General features: G+C 40.0%; 2 protein-coding genes across 2 annotated transcripts in view; both read left to right on the forward strand.

Moving 5' to 3' along the window:
• The first annotated feature begins 1071 nt into the window (after nt 1-1071).
• On the forward strand, nt 1072-17272 carry zgc:110329 (uncharacterized protein LOC550500 homolog). Its single transcript, XM_034596480.1, has 8 exons — nt 1072-1393; nt 5655-5840; nt 8890-8964; nt 9106-9201; nt 11238-11354; nt 13568-13618; nt 14606-14722; nt 16115-17272. The coding sequence occupies exons 1-8, from the start codon at nt 1307-1309 to the stop codon at nt 16448-16450; spliced, it is 1065 nt and encodes a 354-aa protein (XP_034452371.1). The 5' UTR covers nt 1072-1306; the 3' UTR covers nt 16451-17272.
• A 4200-nt stretch (nt 17273-21472) lies between these two features.
• Nucleotides 21473-25350, forward strand: part of slc4a5a (solute carrier family 4 member 5a) — a 33380-nt gene continuing 29502 nt past the window's right edge. The window contains exons 1-2 of the mRNA XM_034596402.1: nt 21473-21570; nt 25122-25180. Coding sequence (XP_034452293.1) covers nt 25123-25180 — 58 coding nt within the window. The 5' untranslated portion in view covers nt 21473-21570; nt 25122. The remainder of the gene's footprint in view (nt 21571-25121; nt 25181-25350) is intronic.

The raw sequence follows: 25350 nt of genomic DNA on the forward strand, positions 1-25350 counted from the left end.
TCTGACACATGGCCAGTTTATAAACCTATTTGTGAGGTGAGGGCATCAGTAATGTCATAAGCGTGCCAAATATAGCCAAGTAGCCATGACAACTGATGCAACTTGAAGCAAGAGCTGGGGTTACGGATGAACAACGTCAGGAAGTAACTCATTACAAGTACTCTATAACGATTTATTTTAACTTTGAAAAAACGTGTTTTTCTTTAATTGTCTTCACCAAGGATGTTGTTTTAATCAGCGTTTGTTTGTTTGTTAGTTAGTAGGCTAATGCAAGAACTCTCGCCTGATTTCCAAGATATTTTGCAGAGGGGTGAGGCATGACCTGAGGAAGAACCCATTCAATTTTGGTTCAAGATCAGGGGGCTGATCCAGGATTTTATTTTCACTTTCTTTTATGTTGCGAGATAAGGCATTTTTCAATATTTTCATTGATTTCTCAGAGAATAATTCACAAGCGAGGCATGTTTAGGGAACTGATATTTATGAGTGTGTGCAATTTGGTGGAGATTGAAAAAAATAAATTCTGTTGAATTTAAATGACTGTTGGGCCTTCGTAGTTATAGTACATACCTCTACCAAGTGACATTCTAGTCTTCGTATTTGTTTTTATTTATATATACATTCTTTTCAGCCATCTGATATTAATGTGAAAACTAATGTGACTACTTCAACTCTTACTCATACTTTTGTCTTCTAGTAACATATTATTTTATTATCACATATCTTTATACTGTAGATTAAACCTTTCTTTCTTCTCTACTTTTAAACTTTAGTACTGGTAAATATTTGTCCTCTCTGCCCATGCATGTTACAAATCTGTTTGTCCAGACTGATACTGAAACCTTTTTTTCCATATCATAGGCTTAATGTTTAATGTTAGATCTGGTTTATGTTGTTAGAATATTACTAAATTCATAAACATAAACAAAAACAATAAAAAATAGATATTGCATAAAACTTCAGTCAAAAACACAATTATCAAAACAATGATGCAAATGTTCTGTGGCACCTTAATCCAATTAAAGAATGAGGTTGAGTGCACTGCCCCTTTAAGAAAGGAGTCAAAACAAAGCGTGGAGTGGCCGGTGAGGAGCACGGAAGTGGTTTTGTCTCGCTGGCTAACCCACTATGTGTGTGAGAAATGAGAGCTGCTGCACATTTAAAATTCAGCTAGCTCTGTTAAAATCCGTTTTCATTTCATTAACAATATTTTATTATTCTTTGGTATTATTTTAATATCGTCTGGACGAAAGGGGGGGGATACAGCTAGCTAGCCTGTTAGCTAGCTCCATTAACGCTAGCAGCCATGCCGACCTACTCCGAATTAAGGAAAACAAACCACTTCTACTACTTCATCAAATTCACCCTGAACGTCTACTCAATGCTCTTCTCGGTAAGTGTCTGGCCCATTGACATCAGCTCTCAGGGTGAGTCCGTGGTCAGTGTCTGCTAATAGTAGTAGTGAGACGCGAAGCATCCCTAAGCATCAGTGAGACCTCTCGCCAAACCCTTATTCAAAAGTACATGCGTTTAAATGTATCTTCTGTTAAACGGGCTGTAGAAAATAAATAAAGGCATAATACGAATCTGTACCATCTGCTGGGCAATTCGGCTCACACACCTAATAAACATCCCGTTGCTTTTGATCGCAATTTCAATTTAAATCGCTGACTCTCCTCAGACTCGGTGATCTCCCCCTAAACAGCTTTACAGTGTGAGACGGGCTATACTTGACATTTTATTTCAATAAATCTCCGTGTGTTGGGTAGAACATGTTCCGTATTCACCTGAAGACTGCGTTGATTAGAAAACGTTCCCAAATCCCGAGTACAGCCTTGTGTATGTGTTGCATTGTGATGATTAGTAGCTTTATTTTTCCATGGGATTTGGTGTGGAATTCTCTGGATACTAGCTGCTAGCTCCTGGGTGGTTAGCTTACAAGATAAACACTATACCGCCTCACACACCATGCATCCTGCTGCTTTTCATTAGCTTTTAATACAATAAATGTGGCTAATTTAATATTATCTTCTTATTCTGAAAAGATAATATTTTCATTTGGGATGTGAAGCAATGCCCGTCGACCACCGGCTGTCAAACAGCACGGTGGTGCAGGGCGTTGGATCCACTTAAAGGGATGATAGTGTTGGTAAATAGATCTGCCGACAGAATATACGAGCAGACTGAATGACTCCTTTGTTGGTGATTCAACAAATTCAGGCTGGTATTTAAATTAAAATGTATCCCTATGCTTAAAATTATGAATAGGTAATTTATGTAGGTAAAGATGTGATCCTAAACATATAAACTAGGTCTTTTCTTCCTGTACAGAGAGAAAATGATTACAAACTAAGTTTGAAAATCTGGCTCTGGTTATTTATACTAACAAAGTGTGGTAAGATTCAAGCAAAGATGATAACAAGCCTTTTTCCCAGTATTTCTCCACAGCTCTCTTTTGTTAAGATACTTATTTTTAGATAATGGCTGTAAACTGTCTGTGGCACCAGGCACATTTGCTGCTTTATAAATTGTTGTTTGTCTATTGAACTGTCGGAGCCAGCCTCCACTTTAAATTAAGGCTCAATTGCAAAATTGCAAATCATACTGCGATTTATTTAGACAGATGGCGATTGTAATATTAGTCACAGTTCTAATAATAATTGTAAATTTCACAGAAAATTTCACATTATGTTTTACATTATGTGATGCAGAAAAAAGATGATTGGCTCATTTAGAAATTGTGTCATCTAGTGTTTTCCATCGGCTGCATGCCAAATAGCAGACCGCTCATTCAAGTCCAGCTGGCAACTTTTTAAGTTTCTTGGGATTTTTTAGCAATACATCAGGTCCCCGTCAAAAGAGTCTGCTGGTCATTCTAATCTTCATTACTGCAGCAGTGAAGGTAGAAAGGATGACTTTGGAAGTGGGAACCAAGCCAGATGCATCTGTCAGTGCTTTATAGAGGGTTTTAAGCACAGCAGTAAATGGAGTTGAGGTATATGGACCCAACCCTAAGATAGATTGCCTGTGTTTCCAAATAGCTGGGAAGTAAACACTGTTTAATTTTTCTCCTTTTCTGGGGTTAGTTGAATATAATCACACTATCTGACTAATTTGTCAACATGTGCTCGAATGGTTCTATTTGTTACATTTTCAGTACAATGGGTTTGACTTAATTAGTCTCCACAATCATTTTAATGCAATACACTTTATTACAGTGATTCAATGGGCAACACAGTGATCCAGCTCACCGACCAGCTCGATTCACTGGCGTAAAGTAACTGAGTACCTTTACCCAAGTGCTGCGCTTAAATATTATTTGGAGATACTTGTACTATACTTAACTTGAGTATATAAATGTTATCGTGCTTTGTACAGTTTACCCTATTACATAGAGAGGTATTGTTCTGCTTATTCCACTACATTTGAGCTACTTTCCTGATTTAATGTTTAAATATAGTGCTGCCCATAGATGCACTGTATGAATGTGTGTGTGAATGGGTGAATGGCAAAAAACTATACTGTAAAGCATTTTCAGTGGTCATTAAGACTAGACAAGTGCTATATAAATACAGACCATTAACCATTTTAGCTAATTAAAAAAATAAACATGACGAGCATTAAATACATAACTTAATATTAAACCAGGGATTACAAATGGTCATAGCTTGTGAACCCTCCCAAACAAGTAGCATCTTGTTTGTGCCTGTGTCACATTTCAACAGCTTTCAGATCCACCAAAGAGCAAGTTCCTCTCTAAACCTCTCAGATGGTTTTGTTCAAATTACTGTGCAAGATCTAAAGAGGTAACATGATTGTATATTTCACTAAAACCTCAAAGGCCGAGAAAAGTCCCAAAAAACAAGGACAGCTCAGAAACGTGTTTCCTTTTTTTCTCAACCCATTAATCACCTCAGGATTATGTGATGCTATGGATGTTGCAGTTGCCACTCACCCAAACTTAAATCAAATCACAGTGTATTCAAAGTGGTTGAATTAGTCCAAACAGACGAAATATCATTTGTATTTGTTTAATATACACTGTAAAAATGAAACTCTCAAATGCCAAATTTCTGCTGAAAAAACACATTTAAGGTACATTTTGTTGGAAACTTAGTCCATTTATTTAGTGTAAAACAGTGCTGTGCACTGGGCGCACTGTGGAGCTGATCATGATTGTGATGATGTCATCATATTTTCACCAACAGCAGATGCTACCCCAATTTTCTATTTTCTTTTTCCCCAGTATATCCTTTCACATTTTTATAGCCTTGACCAACCATGCATTTTTGAGGCTTTGGGCTAAACCTGCACATAGGACTGAGCAATAAATCCTCATAATTATTACAATATGATTTTCATCAATAGCAATACAACAAAAGTCCAATATACATCGATATATTGCTTATGCATTCATTGTCAAAGCACAGTAAAGAGGTATAACACATGAAACACATCATTCTCTGCCCATAAAGAAGAGTTTAAAAACACAACCTCCACTTAGAGGCAAAAATGTGTCTTAAAACTAAAAATAAATAATTATGTTGTTTGTTAATTTATTGTATAATCATATTGCTCAACCCGCACTGCACATATATTAAACTGGGAAAAAATCATTCTGGTTTTAAGATTTTCCCAGATTTTCAGTTAAGAGGATTACTTGTTGAACTTTGTGTTGATGCATAAAAGACTTGAATCAATACTTGAACTTTACTTTATTATTCATGAAATCAGTGTAATCTCATTGGTATTTCACAATTCAGACCCAAACTATCTGAAGAGAAATTTTCCTGCCATGTGTTATGGGCACAAGAGTTTAATCCAACTGTGATTTGATTTGTACAAATAATGAGAAACAACTGAGTGGGGGACAGCTGGAAAGTAAAAAGGAATTGTTTAAGCAAATACAGCAAGGGGAAAAAAGTCAGTTAAGATTAACTTGCATTTAAGGAAAAACGATTAGTCTCCTCTTTGTCATTAAAGTCACATTGCCACCAATTGCTTTTGGCTTGTTGCTGAGTGTGATGATGCCATCACAGGTTTGTGGTACATCCAATTAGACAATTTGGGTTTAATCCTGTCTAAGTCTCCCGCCATGAGGGAGTACATGTCCACTCTGCTTCATTAACTACATAATTACAGTAAGTGGATATGGTCACAGTTTATGAGGACAGTATCCTTGTCCTGCCCCACATCCACTTAACAGAATTTCATTAGTCTGGATCTCAACGGAGCATTTCAATGTCCTATAGTCGAAGAATAATTGTGACTTTAGACGAAAAAATAATCTAATATTCAGTTTTGACCCCTTAAATCTTGGAGGTCAAAGAAGAGAAAAACTTAGCATCCACATCCAACGACTGTAAGTTTGGCATCATGTTCACATCAAGCGTCTTAAACAATCAGCAAAGTGCACAATACACAAAGTATGGAAAAGGTAAATGGGTCTGAATCTTTTTAGAAGCTACTGTATAATTAAACAACTGAACCGTAATGACATTGTCTTTACACAAATATTGTATCCCAAGAGATTTCCGAGAGTAAATATATAGAGTCACTATTTCTTCTCCACATTGAGGATTGTCAAGCTATACATTTCATGAACCCATTCTCTCTCCCTCCCTCCCTCCCTCCCTCTCTCTCTCTCCTCCCAGCTGATGGGTCTCTGTGTGCTGTGTGTGGGTGTGTACGCTGAAGTGGAAAGGCAGAAGAACCGAACCCTGGAGGGCCTTTTCCTGGCTCCTGCTGTGGTGCTAATCCTGCTGGGCCTGGTGATGTTCACTGTGTCAGTGGTTGGCATGGTTGGATCCCTCAGGGACAACAAGACCCTGCTGCACATGGTAGGGATGATGGAGGAGGCCGAGGTGGTGGGACTGTTTACAGGTTTCGTGCTCTGTTTTACATGATGCTCACTCAGTATGCAGGTTAAGTGGTACACATAAATATAATATTCAGCTTTTCATGGAACTATTTTATAGAGGTTTTGATTCAACTGTACGATCATTTCGGAGCATGTTATTAGTTGACATTTATTTTTGCTCTATGGGGTTTCTGTTGTTTTGCTCTTCGTGAATAATGTATAATACATGAAATATCAATTGATGGTGTTGTGTAAGCTAAAAATATATATCAAGTTGCTAATGCAAAGTGGAAGGGATATCTCTCCTCACCTCTGATCTCAGAATAGTGTTCTCTCCTCTAATTGATCTGATAATGCCTGTTTTCGTCCATTTTGTTATTTACTGCCCTCTTGTGGCAGCAGCAGTCTCGTCTCTTGAAGTTAGTTTGACTTCCAACCGACGCTCCTCATCGTGTCTGGCCTTTTCATGGGTGTGGCTGTGTCACGCTGAGTGTTGGTCTGGAGGGGAAAGCAGTTTGTTGACTTTTGCACATTGACGGTCTCTGATGGCTGACGATGGCTAGCTGCATACAAGTGTTAAGAGTTTCGAACTAGCCGTGCTATGTATTTGTAGTTTAGACTATTTGTCAGGAAATAAATGCCACAACTCCTCAAGACCCAAGACGAGTCCCTGTGGTCTTTCTGCTGTCAGATGCCCGGGTCTGTGTCACTGCTCTCATATGTCATGACTGGCAGAAATATTCTGGTTCACCATCAACAACTCTTGACAAATATAACTATGACAACACAACGACAAAAATCCCAATGGAATAGAATAAAGTATAAATATATAGAAACAATTAGACATGAAAAACGATGACCCAGAAAATTACAGTAGTGCACAAAAATGAAGACAGTCCATACAACCACTAGTGATGGGCTTGAGCTAATGTCTACACTTGATTCCATCACCTTGATGTTTCATATTTATTGAACTTACTTCACCCATGGTGTAGTAAACTGCTGAATGTATTCTGATGGTGCTCTGTTGGTGTGGTGGTGGTGGTGGTGGTGGTGGGATCTGCAGCTCTGACTGCTAATGTGTAGAACTCACTGCACGCTACTGACATATACCAGGAAAAAGATAAATAATATATATGCGCATGGGTGTCTGTTAGGAAGGTATTGGTAAATATAACAGACAACACTATATACATATAAGTGTATCTGTAAAAAAAATGTGTTTAAACATATGTTTTTCTCCATGAATATTCAATGTAAAATTGACACATGCATTAAATTGAAGAGATAAACAGTTTGTTCAGAGTTTGCACAACAGCAGCAGCTCATAAAACATTTAAACCAGCAACGCTTCGGATGTTTTTTTCTTTTCAAATGCAAAATCACAGCTGTTGGTGTTGCCAATAACGGCAAAAGAGCTCAAAGGGAGCATGGAGACATGACTGTGGTTGCTATGCAACTATCTAATTAGCTTTAGCTAAATAATGTGAACTGAAAAAGGGCGTAAAAGTTAAACACATAAAACAAATTCAGTGATGCTCTGGTTATGTTTTGAAGAAGAGGATGAGAAGCTCATTTCGTACTGAAGAAGCCATGAAGTGAATTTGACTCACTGGGAAATGTTTTGTTCCTCCATTTGCTGATAATTGCTTCTCTCAGCACTGGTCTGCTAATTAAAGCAAGTTTTAATTCAGTTTTTAATCATTTCAAAAGTTGCAAATGTCCCATAAGTAAGAGCAGATTTGTGGTGTGCTAGGCTTGATTTGGCTGCAATTCCAATTGGATGCCTTTTTAAATACTAATTTGATGAACATAATATCTGCAGAGTCTGATCTGAAAGTATTTAAGTCACACAGAAGTTCAGTGCAGACTGATATACACCATTAAATACAACAAGATGCTATTGAACTTAATTCATTTCAAAATAAAGTCTGGTGTAGCTATGCAAGCAGCTCAATGTCATCTCTCTGTTATTAGGTTTGTCATGATATTAACATTAATTATCTGCTGCATCCAGGCACATTTGATAGACTTTGTGGAGACAGACAACTCTAAGAACCCATTCAGACCAAACTCTTGCAGTATTAACATCCGTCCTGAGTGATCCTATTATAAATGGACAGCGCTAAGTACCGGTCTGAACTCTCCCAAATACTCATTGCATCCTGAGATCTGATCACTCTCATGTGGCCACATTCTTCTAGCTGTGTGAACGCAAATGCATCGTGGCGTCAAATGAAGGACCCACTAAAGTTTAAGCAAACTTTACGCTTCTCAGTTATCATTATTCAATTTGTTTGTGGCCACAGTCCCAATATTAACACTGATCAGCTCGTAATGAGGGATACTTTGCTTTAATCGATTTAAAATCTTTCCTCATACCTGCTCGCATTCATTCACTCTGTCTCACTCTTGCTTGTGTTGACACGCACGCACACACACATTGTCATCGAACATTTCTGTAATCTCAGACTGGTGTTTGTGCACACAAATGGCAGTCGTGATTATTAGCAAGGAAGTGAGATCTGCCCACAAGTGCTCACAGGTGACGTATTCAGCACACATTTTGATGTCAGGTGTGAACAGACGAACTTAACGCTGACCACTTGTGAATGGATCTCTAAGGACGAACGTTAATACCAGGTCTGAAAAGGGGGCTGAATGGTTGCCTGGCCCTGTGATTGACTGGCAACCTTTCTGGTGTGTTTCCTGCCTCTTGCCTTGGGACAGGCACCAAACACCCTTGCGATCACCTAAAGGATAAGCAGATGTAGATATTGAATGGATGAATGATTCATTAAAATATTCCTAGATTGGTCCCAGTTACAAATCCTTAGGATTGGCCTGGGAAACCTAAATTATTATGTTATGCTTTGTGCTGTTGATGTGTTGAAAATTAGCTGTTGAATTAAGCAGCTGAATCAGTGTCGGCCAGTTTTAGAAGCACACTTTGGGGGGGGGGGGGGGGGCTTCATGTCTAATAACATACCATGGGAATGCTGTAAGAATCTTGTCTTCTTCCTCCACAGTTCCTCTGTGTTCTCTGTGTGCTGCTGCTTCTCCAGGCTATCGCGCTCACCACGGCTCTCATCTTTGAAAGGAAGGTAAATATTTCGGTGTCACTCTAATGATGCCCTCCAGTGACAGCCAGGTCGCTTCACTGCTCTTTCTGACCGCCATCATTTTTGTGAGAGTTCATAACAGTGACAACCATTGTCAATTTCTCTTTTTTCTTTTTTATCCAGACGTCTGCCTTGTTTCAAAGCAGCATACGAGAAGGAATTAAACACTACTATGATGATCTGGACTTCAAAAACATCTTGGACTACGTGCAAGAAAAGGTACAAAATTATTTTTTATCCCGAAGATGTGGGGATGCATGTATTATATTTAGGAAAAGTACAAATCTTTAAAATGTATGTTGTACCTGATAGATGTGATCTACACACAGGGACTCGGTGTGCATTCTTAATTTAATGTAGACTTTTAAGTATTAGTTTGTTCAGTGAGCGCATTGTTCACACTACACAATTTTCTGCCAATTACCAACGGGTCTTGCAAGTTGCAGACAAAACATCCCGATTGGCGCTTGATTGGTCGTCACCATCGCAACGTATGAACATTTTTTCAAAGACACTATCAGAGAGGGTCACCAATGGGTCACAGACTCCAACCTGCTGGAAAATCTAGTCCGAATCGACTACAACTCCATCCAACTGGAGCCAGTCAAAGCGCAGGACGGGGTGAAGGTGGTGGATGTATATGTAGTGGTAAAGTGTCCCCTGATTTGTTTATTTTTTACACTGCACATGTCTGTAATCAGAGAAATCAAGCAATGACTATGCTTGTGAGGGACAGGGTAACACAAACTCGGTGAAGATAACATCAACTAAATCAGGCTCGGGTCGAGTTTGGACAGAAAAAACTAAATGCCTGTTGGGTCGGGGGCAAGCTCGTATTGGTTCGGACAGAAAAAAAGTGTCCCGAGCTGTTCTCTGTTCTTTACAGCTGTGATGTCCACTGAAGCACCTCTTCTCCAGCTGTATGTGTCATTCTGAGCAGGATGTGTTTTCATTTTTAATTAGTTGGGACCAATCAGGGTTTCTCCTGGTGAAAAATCATGTAGTTGCTGATCCCCCCCCCCCCCCCCGTCGCCAGTCATTTGTGTAGTATGACCTCACAATGACTCCAAGTCTTACAATCCAAGTAGTATCAGTGTAAACTCTTACATTCTAATCCAGCTAGTTCGACATCAAGCTGCTCATTTCAAACCACAATGACATGTTTGTTAATTCCAGTATTGTTTATCTTTGATTGCACATATGCAGTGTGTTGCCCTTCAAAAGAAAAGCCTGCAAGCTCACAAATAACTGCCTCTTAAAATCCTTTTGTTAAATGATCTCAGACAAATACTGTGGGGTTCTTTGGCCGTGTGTTGTGGCTTGGCAGTGGCTTTAATTAATTAACTTTCGGATGTGTCAAGTAGACTAAGGGGACCCACAGCGTGATCACTCAAACTAATGGTCAGAGTAGTTGGATCAAAGGTTGTTCTTTTAAAATGGGAGGACAGACAACTCATGATTTTGCTCTCCTAAAACCTAATTGAGTTAAATCTACAGGCAGCTTTTAGAGCAACAAAAATATAAAGTGGAGTGTGAATGCACTTTGAATTCCTTTGGCTCTGTATTTCAGCCACACATTTAATCTGTGCTATAACAGTAGATCTTACATTGATATCAGCTCTACTGAGGAACATACTATACAGGTTCATTGCTTTTATTTGTTGAACTTGAAAAGAAATGGCTGAAATGAATATTACAATTTTTTACCATGAACTCATGAAAGAAACTCTTGCCTTTCCACCTCTCTCACAGCCTCTTGGCTCGGCCATGTTCCTTCTTATTTCTTTTTTCCCCCCCCACTGCTTGTAAAAAACGCCTTATCTACACAGCCTGGTATAATGGCCCTGTAGCTGCGGGCGGATGATCACGAAGATAGAGGTGTCCTCCATTATTTAGGAAAGGTTCAACGTCTTGGACACTTGATTGAATGTTCTCATAGGTACTTTCAAATGACAGCCTTTTAATTAATAGTCAATCTGCAGTCTTCACATGTACACTTGTTTCCCACTGCAGACGTCTCCTTTTTCAGTAGGAATTGGATGTACTGGAAGATAATTAATCTGTCTGTTGGGGGGGACAGAGGTGAAACAGAGGTGTGGATTGCGCAGCAGAAGCTGTAACTCAGCGGGTTGTTTTTATTCCTAAGAGCTCTGAAAGAATAAGCTTGTTTTTTTCATATGTTAATTTGCGACCAGCCTTTGTTTTCATGCCATGTTTGGTCCCTAATCGCCTTATCTTGCTGTTTTGTTTTTCAGTTTTCATGCTGTGGAGGGGATGAGTATAAAGACTGGGGGGTCAACCAGTATCATTTCTGCAATGGTACCGGCCCACTAGCCTGTGGGGTTCCATACACCTGTTGTGCTCGCCAAAAGGTAAGTGTTTGGTTCACACAGGAAGCAAACAGGCCATCACATGCTTTTTAGTTCAGGTTCAGTCTGGTTCATGTCCACACTGACTCTTTACAAATAAACCAAGAGAAAGACTCAAAGTGAAAGCACAGAACATTTGTGCAGCAACAGTGTACAAACTTGCACATGAGCAGGTACTTTGTAAGATGGTAAATGGGCTTTTTCAGTCTTATCAAACACTCAAAGCACCTCAAAGTGCAAGTCCCATTCACACATTTATGCTCTTAATTTTACATTGCTTCTGTACGAAATGCTTTTTCTATTACAAACCATTCACACACTCTCAAATTGGGGTTCAGTATGTTGCCAAAGTACACTTCAGAATTCTGACTCGAGGAGCCAGGGATTGAGTCACTGACCCTCTCATTTGTGGACGACCCTCTCTACCACCTTCCAAGGAAAATAAATTGTGTAAGAGTGAAGGAAAGCATTAATTCAATTCATTTCAATTTTATTTGTATTGCCCCAAATCATAACATACATTATCTCTAGGCACTTAACATAAGCTGCTTTCAGACATGCGCTGAATGCTGCAGATCCTGCGTATTTTCTCTGGAGGAGCTGCATGTGTGAATGCAAATGTCCGAGTGAGAGGCTCCGCGGTTTCTTTGGACTTTCTCCACCTGGCCTCCTAATATAGATGCACAGTGAGAATGATACAGACACAGAGAGGAGCAGTAAATTACTGACAGAGAGAAAAAAAACTTTCTTTTCACAGTCCAAACATGTATGAAAAGACTCTAAATTAACACTGTAAGTGGACTTAGAGGAGCTGTGCATGGCTCCCTGACGTCTGCCTCAGGCTGTGCACCTTCTCCCCCGGGCTGTGGAGCTGTCTGTGGTCTCTGTGTCCGTAGCCAGGGACTGTTTATGTTTATTTATCGCAAGTCATATTGTCATCGCGATATTAAACAAGGTTATTGCAAATCACCTGTTTTCCTAATATTGTGCCGCCCTAATCCCCAATAGATTCACATCGAGTGAGTGGGGGGGTTGATGAGGCTTGTAACACGTGACATATGCAAAAATTAAAAAAAGAAAACAAACATCTCCAGGTGAAAAAGCGGTGACTCACATGTAGACGACACGGACAAAGATGTCAAGAGAGTTTGTGATGATAAGAGCCGGCGACGGTCTCGGGCTTCTGTAAACATGATCACGTGATCTCAGTGTAGAACGCCACATGGATCATCTATTACAAGTGTTGCTGACCCTGTTGTCTTTGCTAACATCTGTTGTGCAGTTAAATTCTGTATTTTACAATGATACAATGAGCTATTATTCACCATTGTTGCTTCTCATTTGTGGCTTTTCTCTTTCGGAAACTAAGAACCAGATGCCTTCTGTTTACACCGGCAAGCGCATGCCCAGTGTACATGAGTGGTCACCTGATGTGCATTTTCAGGTGTGCTCGTATGTACAAGGATTAAAACTGATACAGAGTCAAAACGCTCGTCTGGACAGAGATCATCACCAACTAAATCAATGTGTGGATGAAGCCTCAGACAAAGTCCAACCCTTTTGAACCATATGCCCGGTGCAGGGACCTTTTTGGTTTCCTCCATTAAAGGTGCAAAAGTGGATTTGGACACACACTCCATGAGCTTGGGTCGTTAAAATCGAGCCCTCACTATCTATACTGTATGTAATTCATTGTGTAGAGGAATTGCCTCGTCGAGCTAACAGGACACCTGCTGCAATTCACAGGTATATAACCTTTGAGTAATTTCTCTCTTTAAATGAAATGTTGTTCCCTCGTGGCCCCACCCCCACCATACCTCTGGTATCAAAGCACTGATACTGACTCTGGAAGCAGTGGAGCTGTGCAGGAGAAATTAACGACAGAATCATCCTGTGCTCACACACACACACACACACACACACACACACACACACACACACACACACACACACACACACACACACACACACACACACACACCAGAGATGGTAGAGTTGATTAGAATCTGAAGCTGAACATCGACCCAGTTTCTACTGTTATCAGTTCCTACCTGTTGGGGCTGAGGCCGTTTTGCGAAAGCTTAAGTTCACGCTCTGGCTGGCAGAAGACAGCTACACCCCCCTTGTGAGGAGCATTACCTTTGTATATGTCTCTCTGGCCTTCTGAGCCCAGTTAAAACCTCATCTCTGACTCTAATTCTTGACTCTTTGCTCAGGTGGGAGAGGTCATCAACACTCTGTGTGGTTACCAGACTCTGAATAAAGAGGTAAGAGCAACTTCTGGTTATCGTTTTTTTGTATCTCTGATATGAACACAGTGGATAATGATGATAATAATAATATTTGAAGCCAAATTCCTATTTTCTCTTACTATAATGTTTAACATTGGTTTTATATAAACTCCTGTTATAGTTATTATAAAAAAAAGTAAGCAGTTAAAAATGTATATAGAAAATTAAGGCACACAATCCTATTATAAGTGAAAATGATAATGGATATTATTTAATATACAGTAACTAATAATTATTTATATAGCACCTTTAAAAACCGCTGTTACAAAGTGCTTCACAAAGGGGACATATAAAAATAAGACAAGAAGCAAATGATACAATGTCATTTAAAATGAAAGACGGCAAATTATATAATACGAAATAAAAGACAGCAGATAAAATAATACATCATTTAAAAGTCATGGCAAAAGTAAAGGACAAAAGAAACATGTAATAGGAAAAATAAACTTGTGTATTGATCAATGAAATTACTTAAATGAATACTATTGTTTTCTGTCATAAAATAATGAAAAACCCATTGGCTAAATATTCTTGCTCATAAAGAAACTGTGTTACACTGTTGGAAAAAGCCACATTTGCCCAAATACAAGACGACCCCCTCTTTTCCAACACTTCTCAAAAGATTTCAGGAGATTCTATCCTTTCATGGGATTAAGACTCCTCATCTCTAAAGCCCTTTCTTTGTCCATGACATTAAATCAGAATTCAAGTCCCAGGTTAGTGTAGTTGTGAGTTTTGTCATATACTCACACCCTCTCCTGTCAAGCTTTTTAAGTAGTCACAAGGATTTCCTCTCACTATTAGCACTTTCTGTCTGTCCCACTTCCTCTGTGACACCTGTAGTTGGCAGCATGACAGACAATTTGGTTGCCGTCCGTTTTCCTTTTTATTTGTCAATTTTCAGTTTTGAGCTCAAAACTGAAAACCTTTTCTCTGGTTGTCTTCCTCCGCTCTGTGTATCAGCGTGAAGTCCTGCATGACCGGATCCATGTGCGAGGCTGCATCCACGCAGTCAACCTCTGGATGAGTGACCACATTGGAATAACCGCCGCACTCTGCTGTGCCATCGGGCTGCCACAGGTAATTTAACACCCACGGCACTGACTCACCAAAACTGAACTGCCCCCAAATCCCTCTTTTCAACCAAATGCACCTTTCCAGCAAGGACTTGATATTTCAACTGTAGCCCCACATCCTGTGAAAGACTCTGAGAGCTTATTTACTTTTGACTTTACAACGAAACTACCTGGCACATCAGTCACATCACAAGTAACCGCAACATTGTTAGCTAAAAATGGGTTGTGGTGTGACTTTAACTTTTCAAAAAGCTGCTGCACTGACTTAAGTTTTGTTTACTTATAGTAAATCTTAATCTGTCTATTTTAAATTGCGACGTCCACAAATCTAAATCACAAATTTGGACCTGTAGTGGCCCCGTCAGAACGAAGTAATTACAATAATTACTGCTCTAAAATGACTGCATAAATAGCCTTGGCGTTCTCCAGCACCACTGCCAGAGAATAAACTGTAGCTCATACAAGCTGCAAGACTTTGTCCAACTGTAATTAAAAACCTACACCTCAGTTTTATTATCTGGGACAAAAATCCTGGTGTTCCTTTTTCCTTTTATTATTTTAAATTTATCGTTATTAAACTTCAATACATGACAAAACGCATACCACAAATATATAGAATATACAATAATAAAAAAACATCTACTTCCCATGTAGCAGAGGGATTTAAAGTCTCTCAGGGGTGAATGATCCTTCATCAATTTAGGGTTTGATTTTGGTCCAGAGATCTTCTCCTTCTGAGGCCGGTGAGTGTATCTGGTGACTGTGGCTGTCAGTTAGTCTGTTGGAGCGTCATGGCACATCTCGTTTCACACAACTGAACTGTTACAATGGAGATGATCATTTGGAACAGTTCTTTTCTGTCTTCTATCTTCGTCCATACATGACAGACTTATAATTTTAATTCACAGTTAATCCAAGATCTTTAATTATGCTCCAGACAACTTGTGCTAAGGAGTGAATCACAGCAAATTCAAATTGCCTCATTTTTGCAGTAATTAATAAAACACTACATTAGTTAATGAAATCATCCAAAATTGACCCAGAATTCAAAATGTATTAGTTCAAGCTGCAGATTGTGTTTTTCAGTTTTGTCAACAGTGTAATCGTTAGCTTCCACAGGCCATTAGAGTATGTGTATCAGTTTTTATCTCGGTGGTTAGATGCTTTCTGCAGAAATGCACACTGGGTGTTGTAGTTAACATCTCACTTCAATTTATTAACCAGTTAATACTTTCCTCTTCCTTGTGTGCATTAAACATAGTCAGCGGAAATTATTCAATGACAAACTGTGATAATTGGAAAATCATGCTCTTGTTCATTTATTAATTACAAAAATCCTAGAATGACTTAGGACACATTGACATTTGTCTGAACAAGTCTCTGTGTCTCCCTGCAGCTGCTGGGCATCATCCTGAGCTGCGTCTTCTGGAACCTGCTGGTGGACATGAGCGAGTCGGCAGACATGGTGGACTTCAGGCTGAAGAAGGCTGGGTTGCAGTACAGCGAGCTGGACCTGGCTGGTGCCGGCTGGTGTATGTGTCTGCCGAGGGACGGCGGCTACCTGCCGGTCCCTGCCTCTGAGCCTGACCTCGACCCCATTGACGTTCACATGCAGAAGCTCAAAAAGCAGGCGCCTCTCACACACTCGCAGCTCCAAAAGTTGCAGCAGTCCCAATCGGCCACTGGGCTGGATGAGGTGGATGTTGGCCGGAAGCAAAAAAGGGAACACTGAGTGGTCTTTTTACCCTTTCTTGCCTTTTGGGTTTTTGCCTTTCTTTTATTGTTGTTGTGTTCAGTGCATTTGTTGAAGTTGTGTTGCACTACTTAATGGTTGAACATGTGAGTCATTGGATCAAGAGACATTTGGTCAGGATTTTGGCACTTTGTGAATGAATTTGTTTACTACAAAATTTAAAAGGACAACCTGCAACATTGGCTTTTAAAAAAAGAACCTTTCATTTGTCTTGTTTGTGGATATGTAAAGATTTATGGCATTATATCACATTTTATCTTTTGAATCATGTGCTAAAGCTTACCTCAGGCGGTTTGGAAAAGAGCCCAGTAGTCCGAGGACAGTACTATTTGGTGTGTAAATTAATGGTAGCTTGAAAATATGTTTTTCAGTGTCTGAGAAATAGGAATAGTATGTCTTGCGTGTAGCGTCTGTGAAGGATGTATAGAGTTTGTGTCTTATTTCCTTTTATTATGATTTCAATTTGATTTGGTGCAATCAGTGTACATTGTGAAACTGAAAAACATGGGATGCATGTTTTGTACTGTATATGATGTAAGTTTAAAAGAGAAAAACAAAACAAAACAATGGTTTACATGTTAGGCTGTCATCAGGGGGACTTCAGTCATTTTTAAACTAAACTTTTTATTCCTTCCATCTTTTCAAGAAACAACTACAGGCATTATCCAGACTTCAAGTTCAGTGAAAAGCTACTCTGATGGTTTTTTGTATCTGAGTTATGCACTGTTTTGAGCTTCCCCCTAGCTCCTGCCTTGTATCAGCACTACTGTTCTTGTCAATAAAGCTGCATTTGTCTACTGACCTTTGTGATGCGCTGCTGTTTTGCATTTTTGAAATTCTTAAGTTCTACTTTTTACTGCAATGATACCTCAACAACACCAGGAAGTAAGTGAAAGTCCAGACCAAAGGACCAAAAGACAAAAAAATTGTCAGACCAAAAGGTGGTATTACTCCAAACAAAGCAGGAAAACCAGGGTTCGGTTTGTTACCAATGTGAAAAAACAGATAGACTACTTACTATGTGAAATTAAAATAAACCGTCTGTAAATGATGTTACAAAGACATGAACCTTGGCCAGTGCTTTGGTCCGGACCTTGAGTTATGAAAATGCCCTGAGACTGACTGAGAGAGCTTAATTTATAAACCTCCAGGACTCTGCCCAGTGTTGGCTGTTTGGCCAAACTGATCAACCTGCTGGCAATGTGAGGAACCTTAGTCCATGAGTTTCTCTAACAGAGCATCAGAGGTCCACTGCAGAGACGTGAGGACCTAAAGGACTGAGAGCACAAGGGAATAGATTCCCCGATCTAATAAAACAGAAATCCAAACACCAGACATTGCTCATCACATGGCCAATACCACCCCTATGGTGTAACAGGGTGGTGGCAGCCTCTAGTGGAATTAAGGCACTGTATATTGGTTTACTTTGTAAAAGATTATGATATGGAGTTCCACCTTGAAATTGGGATTGGCCCTTTACTATGCATGATGTGGCAATAAGGTACACAAAGCTCTCTCTCTCTCTCTCTCTCTCTCTCTCTCTGAGATTCACCAGCCTTATTAATTCAGTTCACAAGCTGCACATTAATGCACGCAGCTCTCTCTCCTCCTGCAGGTCATTCTCTTCTTACATCTCTTCCTCCTGCATCATGTTGATGGAGAGACAGCGTGTGGAATATTGAGGAGATGAAATGCGTCAGCAAAAAAAACCCAACCTAAATGGCCTGAGTGCAGGATGTGCGCACATCCAAACAAGTTATTACGTTATTATGATAATGTGGATGTCAGTTTTGCTGTTACAATCACCACATTCTTATCTGTCAGATAACATCCTTGGGTATTTGTAGCCTCAATAACAATTTCACTTCTTGCAAAGAGCACATGTATGGAGCTCAGATAATAACATACAATTTACAGGATTCTTGGAAAATTGCTGAAATTGCAGCAGGCGAAAGCTCATATTGTCAACAACCTACAGGCGCACACTCGCAGGCTGGTGAAAATCATGACCGCAGGCCGATTACATTATTCTAGTTTTTGATCTTTACATCATCCCCAGTATTTGTGCTATTGAAATGAGAAAGTGTTTGTCTGGATGGAGAAGGAGAAGAAAAATGTCACTAAACGCTAAAGACTGATTTTAGATTGAATCTTAAACAAACTGATTATGGATACAACGAGACTGCTCCCTTCATCTCTTTCTAACATCTTCTTATGTACAAATACTTTAAACATTGATACGTCACGTCATCTATTTTTAGACACTGTCTTTTCTCATCAATGTTGTAAATATGTTTTTTTTATTGTTCTGCTCTGCTACTCGTGGCATCAATTGCACGCCTGTCCGTCCTGGGAGAGGGATCCCTCACACGTGGCTCTCTCTGAGGTTTCTACATTTGTTTCCCTGGTAATAGGTGTGGGGGGGGGGGGATGTCACACCTGGTTAAGCCCTATGAGACAAGAGATTTGTGAATATGGGCTATACACATAAAATAAAATTGGATTTTTTTCCCTGTGTAAAGAATAGACTGTCTCCAGTATCAGTCTCCGGCTCCCTCTTAGCAGGACAGAAAAGTGTCCACATCTGTGTGACTTTGATTGAATTACCTTCATATCAGGCTTCAGTTACAGGGAGAGCTTGAGTAAGCAATCTGCAGTCAATTTCACACTGAACACTTCATGTGCTGTGGGGTAAATCCGACAGATTTCATATTTCACCAGAGGCTTCTCCCTCAGTGTATCAAAAAACGTATTACTTTAACTAGGTGGTTACACAGGGGTCTCTCGTCATATGCAACCCCTCTGTCTCATCCTCCTACTTCACTTTTGATGTATTCAGCGCTCTTCATAGCTGGGCCTCCTCAGATCTGCAGTCCCACTCCATTAGGTTTTAACAGACAACCTTTAATAGCCTCTCTCTAGTCATCTCCGCTGTATGAGCTCATACAATGTAAGGGAGAGGCAGCGGGACTCAATCGACTCAATCAACTGAACAGGCTTCACATGATTTCTTCTTATGAACTGAGAGATTTGAAGGAACAAAAGCTGCCGTCTGTAGGTCTCCTTGTGCATAAGTGAAGGAAATCACCAACTGGCCTTCGATCTCCTCGGCGGTGAGGAAGATCAATAATGATGATGAAGAGTGATTCATAATTTAAAGGGTCAGTTTGTCCAAATCACCAAACCCTCCCCATGGCTTTATCTGACCAGTCTCCTGGTTTATGACATCTTTGCTGAAGTCTTATAGGACGGCACAGTGGTTCAGTGGCTAGAACTGTTGCCTCACAGCACGTCAGTAGGACTTCTCCAGGTTCTCCAGGTTCTCTTCCACAAACCAGAGTCAGGGAGCTTTGGTTTATTGGAGACATTGTAGGTGTGAGTGTGAGCTTGAATAGTTGCTTTCTCTATATGGCCCTGTGATTGACAGTCAAGGGTGTACCCCGCCCACTCCCCCAAACATCCACTGTGATTGGCTCTAGCCCCCCTGCGACCCTAAAAGGGTAAGCAGAGCAGATAATGGGTGGATGGAGTCAGAGTTTCACTTGAGTTCATTGACTGATGAAGAGTATGGGGAGCAGAATGAATAAAATCATTCATCATTATGAGTAATCACCAGACTTACTGGCTCCCAGTAGAATGCTACAGTACCATTATCGATGCACCTCCATGTTCGTTCCAATGGAAATCCTTTTTTTTTTTTAAGTAGACAGTATCCTAGAACATATATAATAGCACTTACATGCCATAACCTTACAAGGCAATTGAAAAATGAGCAAAAACAGAGGCTAATAGCTACAAACATGGCTGAAAGCATTTTGTACAACATAAAGGTAGACTGGGAAATGAAAATGAAATCTAGTTTAGTCACCTTCAGGATTGGTAAGGGTGTCATCATCAGGTCAAATTTTAAATTTGTCCAGTGCTTTAATTTAAGATACAATAAGCTACTATGTGTTTAGTGTTAGTAAAAAAGTTTTATGTGATCAACAAAAGTCTTAAAAATTGTTCATCAGGGTTAAAACAAATACAACTTGAAAACATACCTTCAAAGAGACCTATTAACCTAACCCCTAACCCTTTGTATGTGTTGTATTTATCAATTTTACACAGTTAAACAACCTTTCTACACCTCTTCCCAATATTTGCATAATAACAAAGAGCAAATAAAAAGGATCAGGTTTGATGGACTTCTTAATGATTTTAAACGTGCACGTTAATCATAGAAACGTCTATATTTGGCTTAAGAGTGGTGTTAGGTGCTTGGGAGAGATGGAAATGCAGTTTGCAAATGACAAAGGTGCAACATTTGACAAGCTGACATTAAAAGCTACTATTTTAGAGCAATACGTTTATAGCTGCTGACGTCAACAACTCTGTAACTCTTCTTCCAAAATTTTCATCAACTTTCCAAGTCGTTGTTCTGACTTGAGGTGGCGTTTCTCCAGCCGGGGGCTAATTTTTACAATTATTCTGACGCCACATAAATGAACAATGAGTATAAACTGGGATGGTGGCATTACTAGGCCCAAAGCCTACCTATCACAGCTGTAACATGTATTTCCATGTCCAGTAAAAACCTATAGTTTTGGCTTATATACAAACCTCTTTCATGTCACACAGCCCAATGTAAAAGGCTGACAGGCTATCAAACGTGATGTGTCAACTTGCTGATCAGCTGAGGTCGATAACCAGCTCCAAATCCATTCTCTACCCGCACTGTGTTTCCCGAGCAGCATCCTGCAACTTCCTATTTTTTATCACTTTTTCCACTATGCTATATATTGACCTGCTGGTGCAGTGTATTGAAGGGTTTTTCTATCGGTGGATGGTGAAACCACTGACACAACTTCCTGCCTGGAGCTCTCTGCTCAGTCCTAGTTTGCCCATTATTGAACCAGTCATGAGAGAGAGGGAGACAGAGCGAGAGCCGTTCTGACAGACAGACAGACAGAGACAAATAGAGAGGAGCGGTCCTCTTTGCAGAGTTTGTACCATTCGATAGTTTGTCGGAGTTCCACTGGCATGTTTTCATTGACGCGACCCAACAAGCAGCAGAGGCCATTTCTCCTTTCACTCATTCCAGCTGACAACTAATCCAGGTAGGTTGACTTTTGTCTTTGTCACGTTGTTGGTCCTGTTTTTCTTTCTGAACTCTAAACAGTGCAATTCAATTTTCTCATCTTGTTGAGTCAGAGATAACATTTAGTGTCTTGGTTTTTCTTTGCTCCAGGCCTTGTGTTTGTAAATGACAACAACGCAGTAAGGGAAGTGTGGGGAAAGTACCAAAATAGACACTTTGGAGGATTGTGTTTTTTTTTAATATCAAACACAGACTCACATTCCACTGATGTACATATGTCTAGTGAATAAAACTTACATCTGACTTTGTGTCAAGTTGAAAGTGAAAGTTGTCATCTAAATATGTCACACACTTATATCGCCATCATAATGGTCGTGATGTGTAAGTTTTAAGTTCTGGATCAAGTGTAAGGAAGACGTTTTGTTTTGGTCTTAGCTTTTGGTTCTGCTGTTTAAAGAAATGATGTTGTTAAAAAATGTTTGCTTTATTTCTGCAAATCCTCTTCTAGGAGAAAATAAGGATTTTTAAACAGCCTTTCAAAAACTTTCTAACAAGACGCAGAGTAACTTCTTTAAACTTACTGAAGCACTAATGAGCACCACTTATCCTAATAACTCTAATTTCTCTTCCACTTTATCTCCACTCAGCTTCAACCTAATACACATCAGAAATAAATCTTGAAGTTTTAATTAGCTCAAACTTTTGTGCGTGAATGTGTGTGTGTGTGTGTCTACAGTAATCTTATGCTTGTATTGCGTGGGACTCTGTGTATGTATGTGCAGGATTTGTACACTGCAAAATAATTAGTCAAAGCAAAATAAGTCCATACGAAATTGTTGAATCATACTGCCCATGTTTCCTGTATTACACAGTTTGACTTTTCCTTGAGTGTCTTTAAATGAGGCTGAACTTTGTAGAGGTCAATTAATATGTGAATTACTGTCTCACTCACTGACGTCTTGATGTTAAGTCAAGACGTCAAACTCGTTGGACAGAATGACCTGTACTATATCAGCATTTGGCTGCTGGTGTTTGCCACAGACCTGTGTACATTTTCCTACATAGCAGCAGAGCACGTGAACAAATGATCCCTTGTGCACGTGTGTATGTTTATGTGTGAGTGTGCATGACTCGTGTCTGTGTGTGTGTGTGTGTGTGTGTGTGTGTGTGTGTGTGTGTGTGTGTGTGTGTGTGTGTGTGTGTCTGCATGTCTCTATCAAGCGGTGTGGGGGTTTCGGTGGCGTGGGCGAGCCCATCGATCAGCCCGTGAGGGAGGCAGCCTGCAGCTCTCGCTCCAGCTGTCCACTGGGTGTGAAGGACACCGATGTGACAGCACTAATTACCGAGGCAGGAAGCCAGCGCTACAAACATTCACAGCAGCAGCTCAACTGGGCTCTGCAGGGCTGAACCCATCCTCCACCAGCCACTTTACACCTCTCATCCCTCCAGGCTGAATTGTGTCATGCCAGAATGGGATATTACCCACGAAGAAACACTGCTTTGCCTCATGGGAATCTAAAGAGCAGATATGACTGGATAAAACCCACAGAAAATCTGATCTGTAAATATCCTGTTTTGGCTCTCGGAGTTGGAACCGTCCTTCTTTGCAAGATACCAGATCAAAAACAGTATCTCCTATTTCAAATGTTGAATATCCAGGTCTTTAGCTACTTAAATAATGCAGGTAGCATTCAGTGGGTTCATCCGAACCTTTTTGATGCCTGCTGCAACTGAACGTGCGTTGATGCAATGAGACCGAACAAACATCTGTAAAGTCGCAGCCCATAAGACCAAAACAATGTGCTGAAAGGGGCTTCATGTTCTGTAAAGGGGAAATGAAGCCAGGTTCTTAAAAATGATGACATCTTTCATATTACCCCTACCTTTATCCTTATTTAGAGAAAAATAATGATTAGCTCAGTATGGTCTAGCCATAATTTAGTATAAAGAATACTAATAATACAGACACAAGTAGAATGTCCCTCATTAGGGTACATACCTCAGTCAAACTGCACCAAGTGCCACCTCCTCATAGATATCAGTTCCAGTGCAGATTATTAATTATTCTCAGAGAAATCAACAAAAATGAGAAACATCCTATTTCACAATGTTATAGAAAGTGAATACAAATGTCTAGATTGGCACCTTGATCCGGATCCACTCCAAAACTTAATGGGTTCTTCCCTGGCCCATACCACTTCCTTCTACTTAGTTTCATTGTAATCTGTTCAGATGTTTATATGTAATCTTGCTCACAAACAACATATAAAATCAACCAAATGGACGGGGGTGAAAACAGAACTTGGTGGAGGTAATGATCAACATTAATAAGGACTGGGTTTTACAGCAAATAAACATTATAACTTGAAAAGGAGGAAGCAACAAGTGAGTGACTGATATGCAGAGGAATCCATTTAGATACATGTTACATTAAAGTTACTAACATCTGTGCTTCTTTGAGGCAAGAAGTTATAAAGGGGGCCTGACACTAGGCAAACAAAATAGTAACACAATTTCTTTAATGGCTTGAAGCTCAATCAGTTAATACTTTATTCCATTAATTCATGTAGAATGTGACAGGGCATCATTCCTTCTCAATGTCGCACCTTCTTACCAGTTATGTTCACATGACCTGTCCAGCAACCGAGTTGGTGGCAGCTGGTGAGAAAAGTTACAACAACAACATGATAAGAAGAGTGAAGCATGTACTAATCTGGTGTCCAGAAGTAACTCAAAACACTGCTAATACATCAGGGCTATGTGTTTCTGTGTGTCATGAAGCTCTTCCCTCAGGCAGGATTCAATTGATCTGTGCAATTTTAAATATTTTCAGGCTATTACTGTTAACTTAAGACCGACCTCGGCAGCATGTTTCTTTAACCACATGTGTTGATGCAGGGAGTGGGCTTTAAAAAAAAAATCTCACAGTTTTTCTATTTCAATGACTACATTTGCCACTTGTAGTATCTGTTGAGCAATGTTCACCTTTCATAGACATATAGGGATATTCAAGTTTTGAATTGCATCTAGTAGCAACCAAAGCCCTGTGTGTAGCAGGCCTACTGTAAATGTGTATGAGCTCTCTGACCCCTGTCCAGTGGGAACATGGTGGCCTTTGCTGCTGGTGTCCAATGTGTGAATTGGTGCCGCATGGGATAAGTTACCCTCACATTTGCACATTTCCATCGCCTTGGCCCGGCTGTTAATTATTTTCCTATTGATCTGCACTGTGACCCTACATGCAGGTCAGTGAGCAAGTGGCCGCTGCTGCAGCTGCTGGCTCACATTACAGATATAACACATTGATACACTCATACCAGTGTCTGAAACGCACAAGCAAACACATGTACAGAACATGACAACATTTATACAATGTACACACCTTGACCATCACAAATGTCTAATTCTAACCCTTAAACCTTAAAAAGTCTTAACCCTCAAACAGCCCTTTTAAAGTGGGTTGGAAAGTAAGGACCGGCCAAAATGTCCTCTCTTTCTCAAAATGTCCTGATACCTAAGTGTCTTTCTACTGTCACCATTTGACAAACTGTCCCTGTACTTCTTCACCAGGATGAACCATGGAGACAGAGGGACGGGCGTGTCTCACCTTCGCTATGAGGAGGAGGAGGGTGAGTGTGTGTGCCCTTGTGTGTGCGGTTCATATCGATGCCCGACCCATTATAGACTAGCCCTTTGCTAATAGAAACAGGAAATAAAGTCATTACACCTACTTTGTCTCTTAATATTATCCTGAGACATTTCATTCATCACACTGACTTATAGTTTCTAATTTTGTGTG

The sequence above is a fragment of the Hippoglossus hippoglossus genome, chromosome 9 (assembly GCF_009819705.1).
Source record: "Hippoglossus hippoglossus isolate fHipHip1 chromosome 9, fHipHip1.pri, whole genome shotgun sequence".
In the NCBI taxonomy this organism is placed as follows: Eukaryota; Metazoa; Chordata; class Actinopteri; order Pleuronectiformes; family Pleuronectidae; genus Hippoglossus; species Hippoglossus hippoglossus.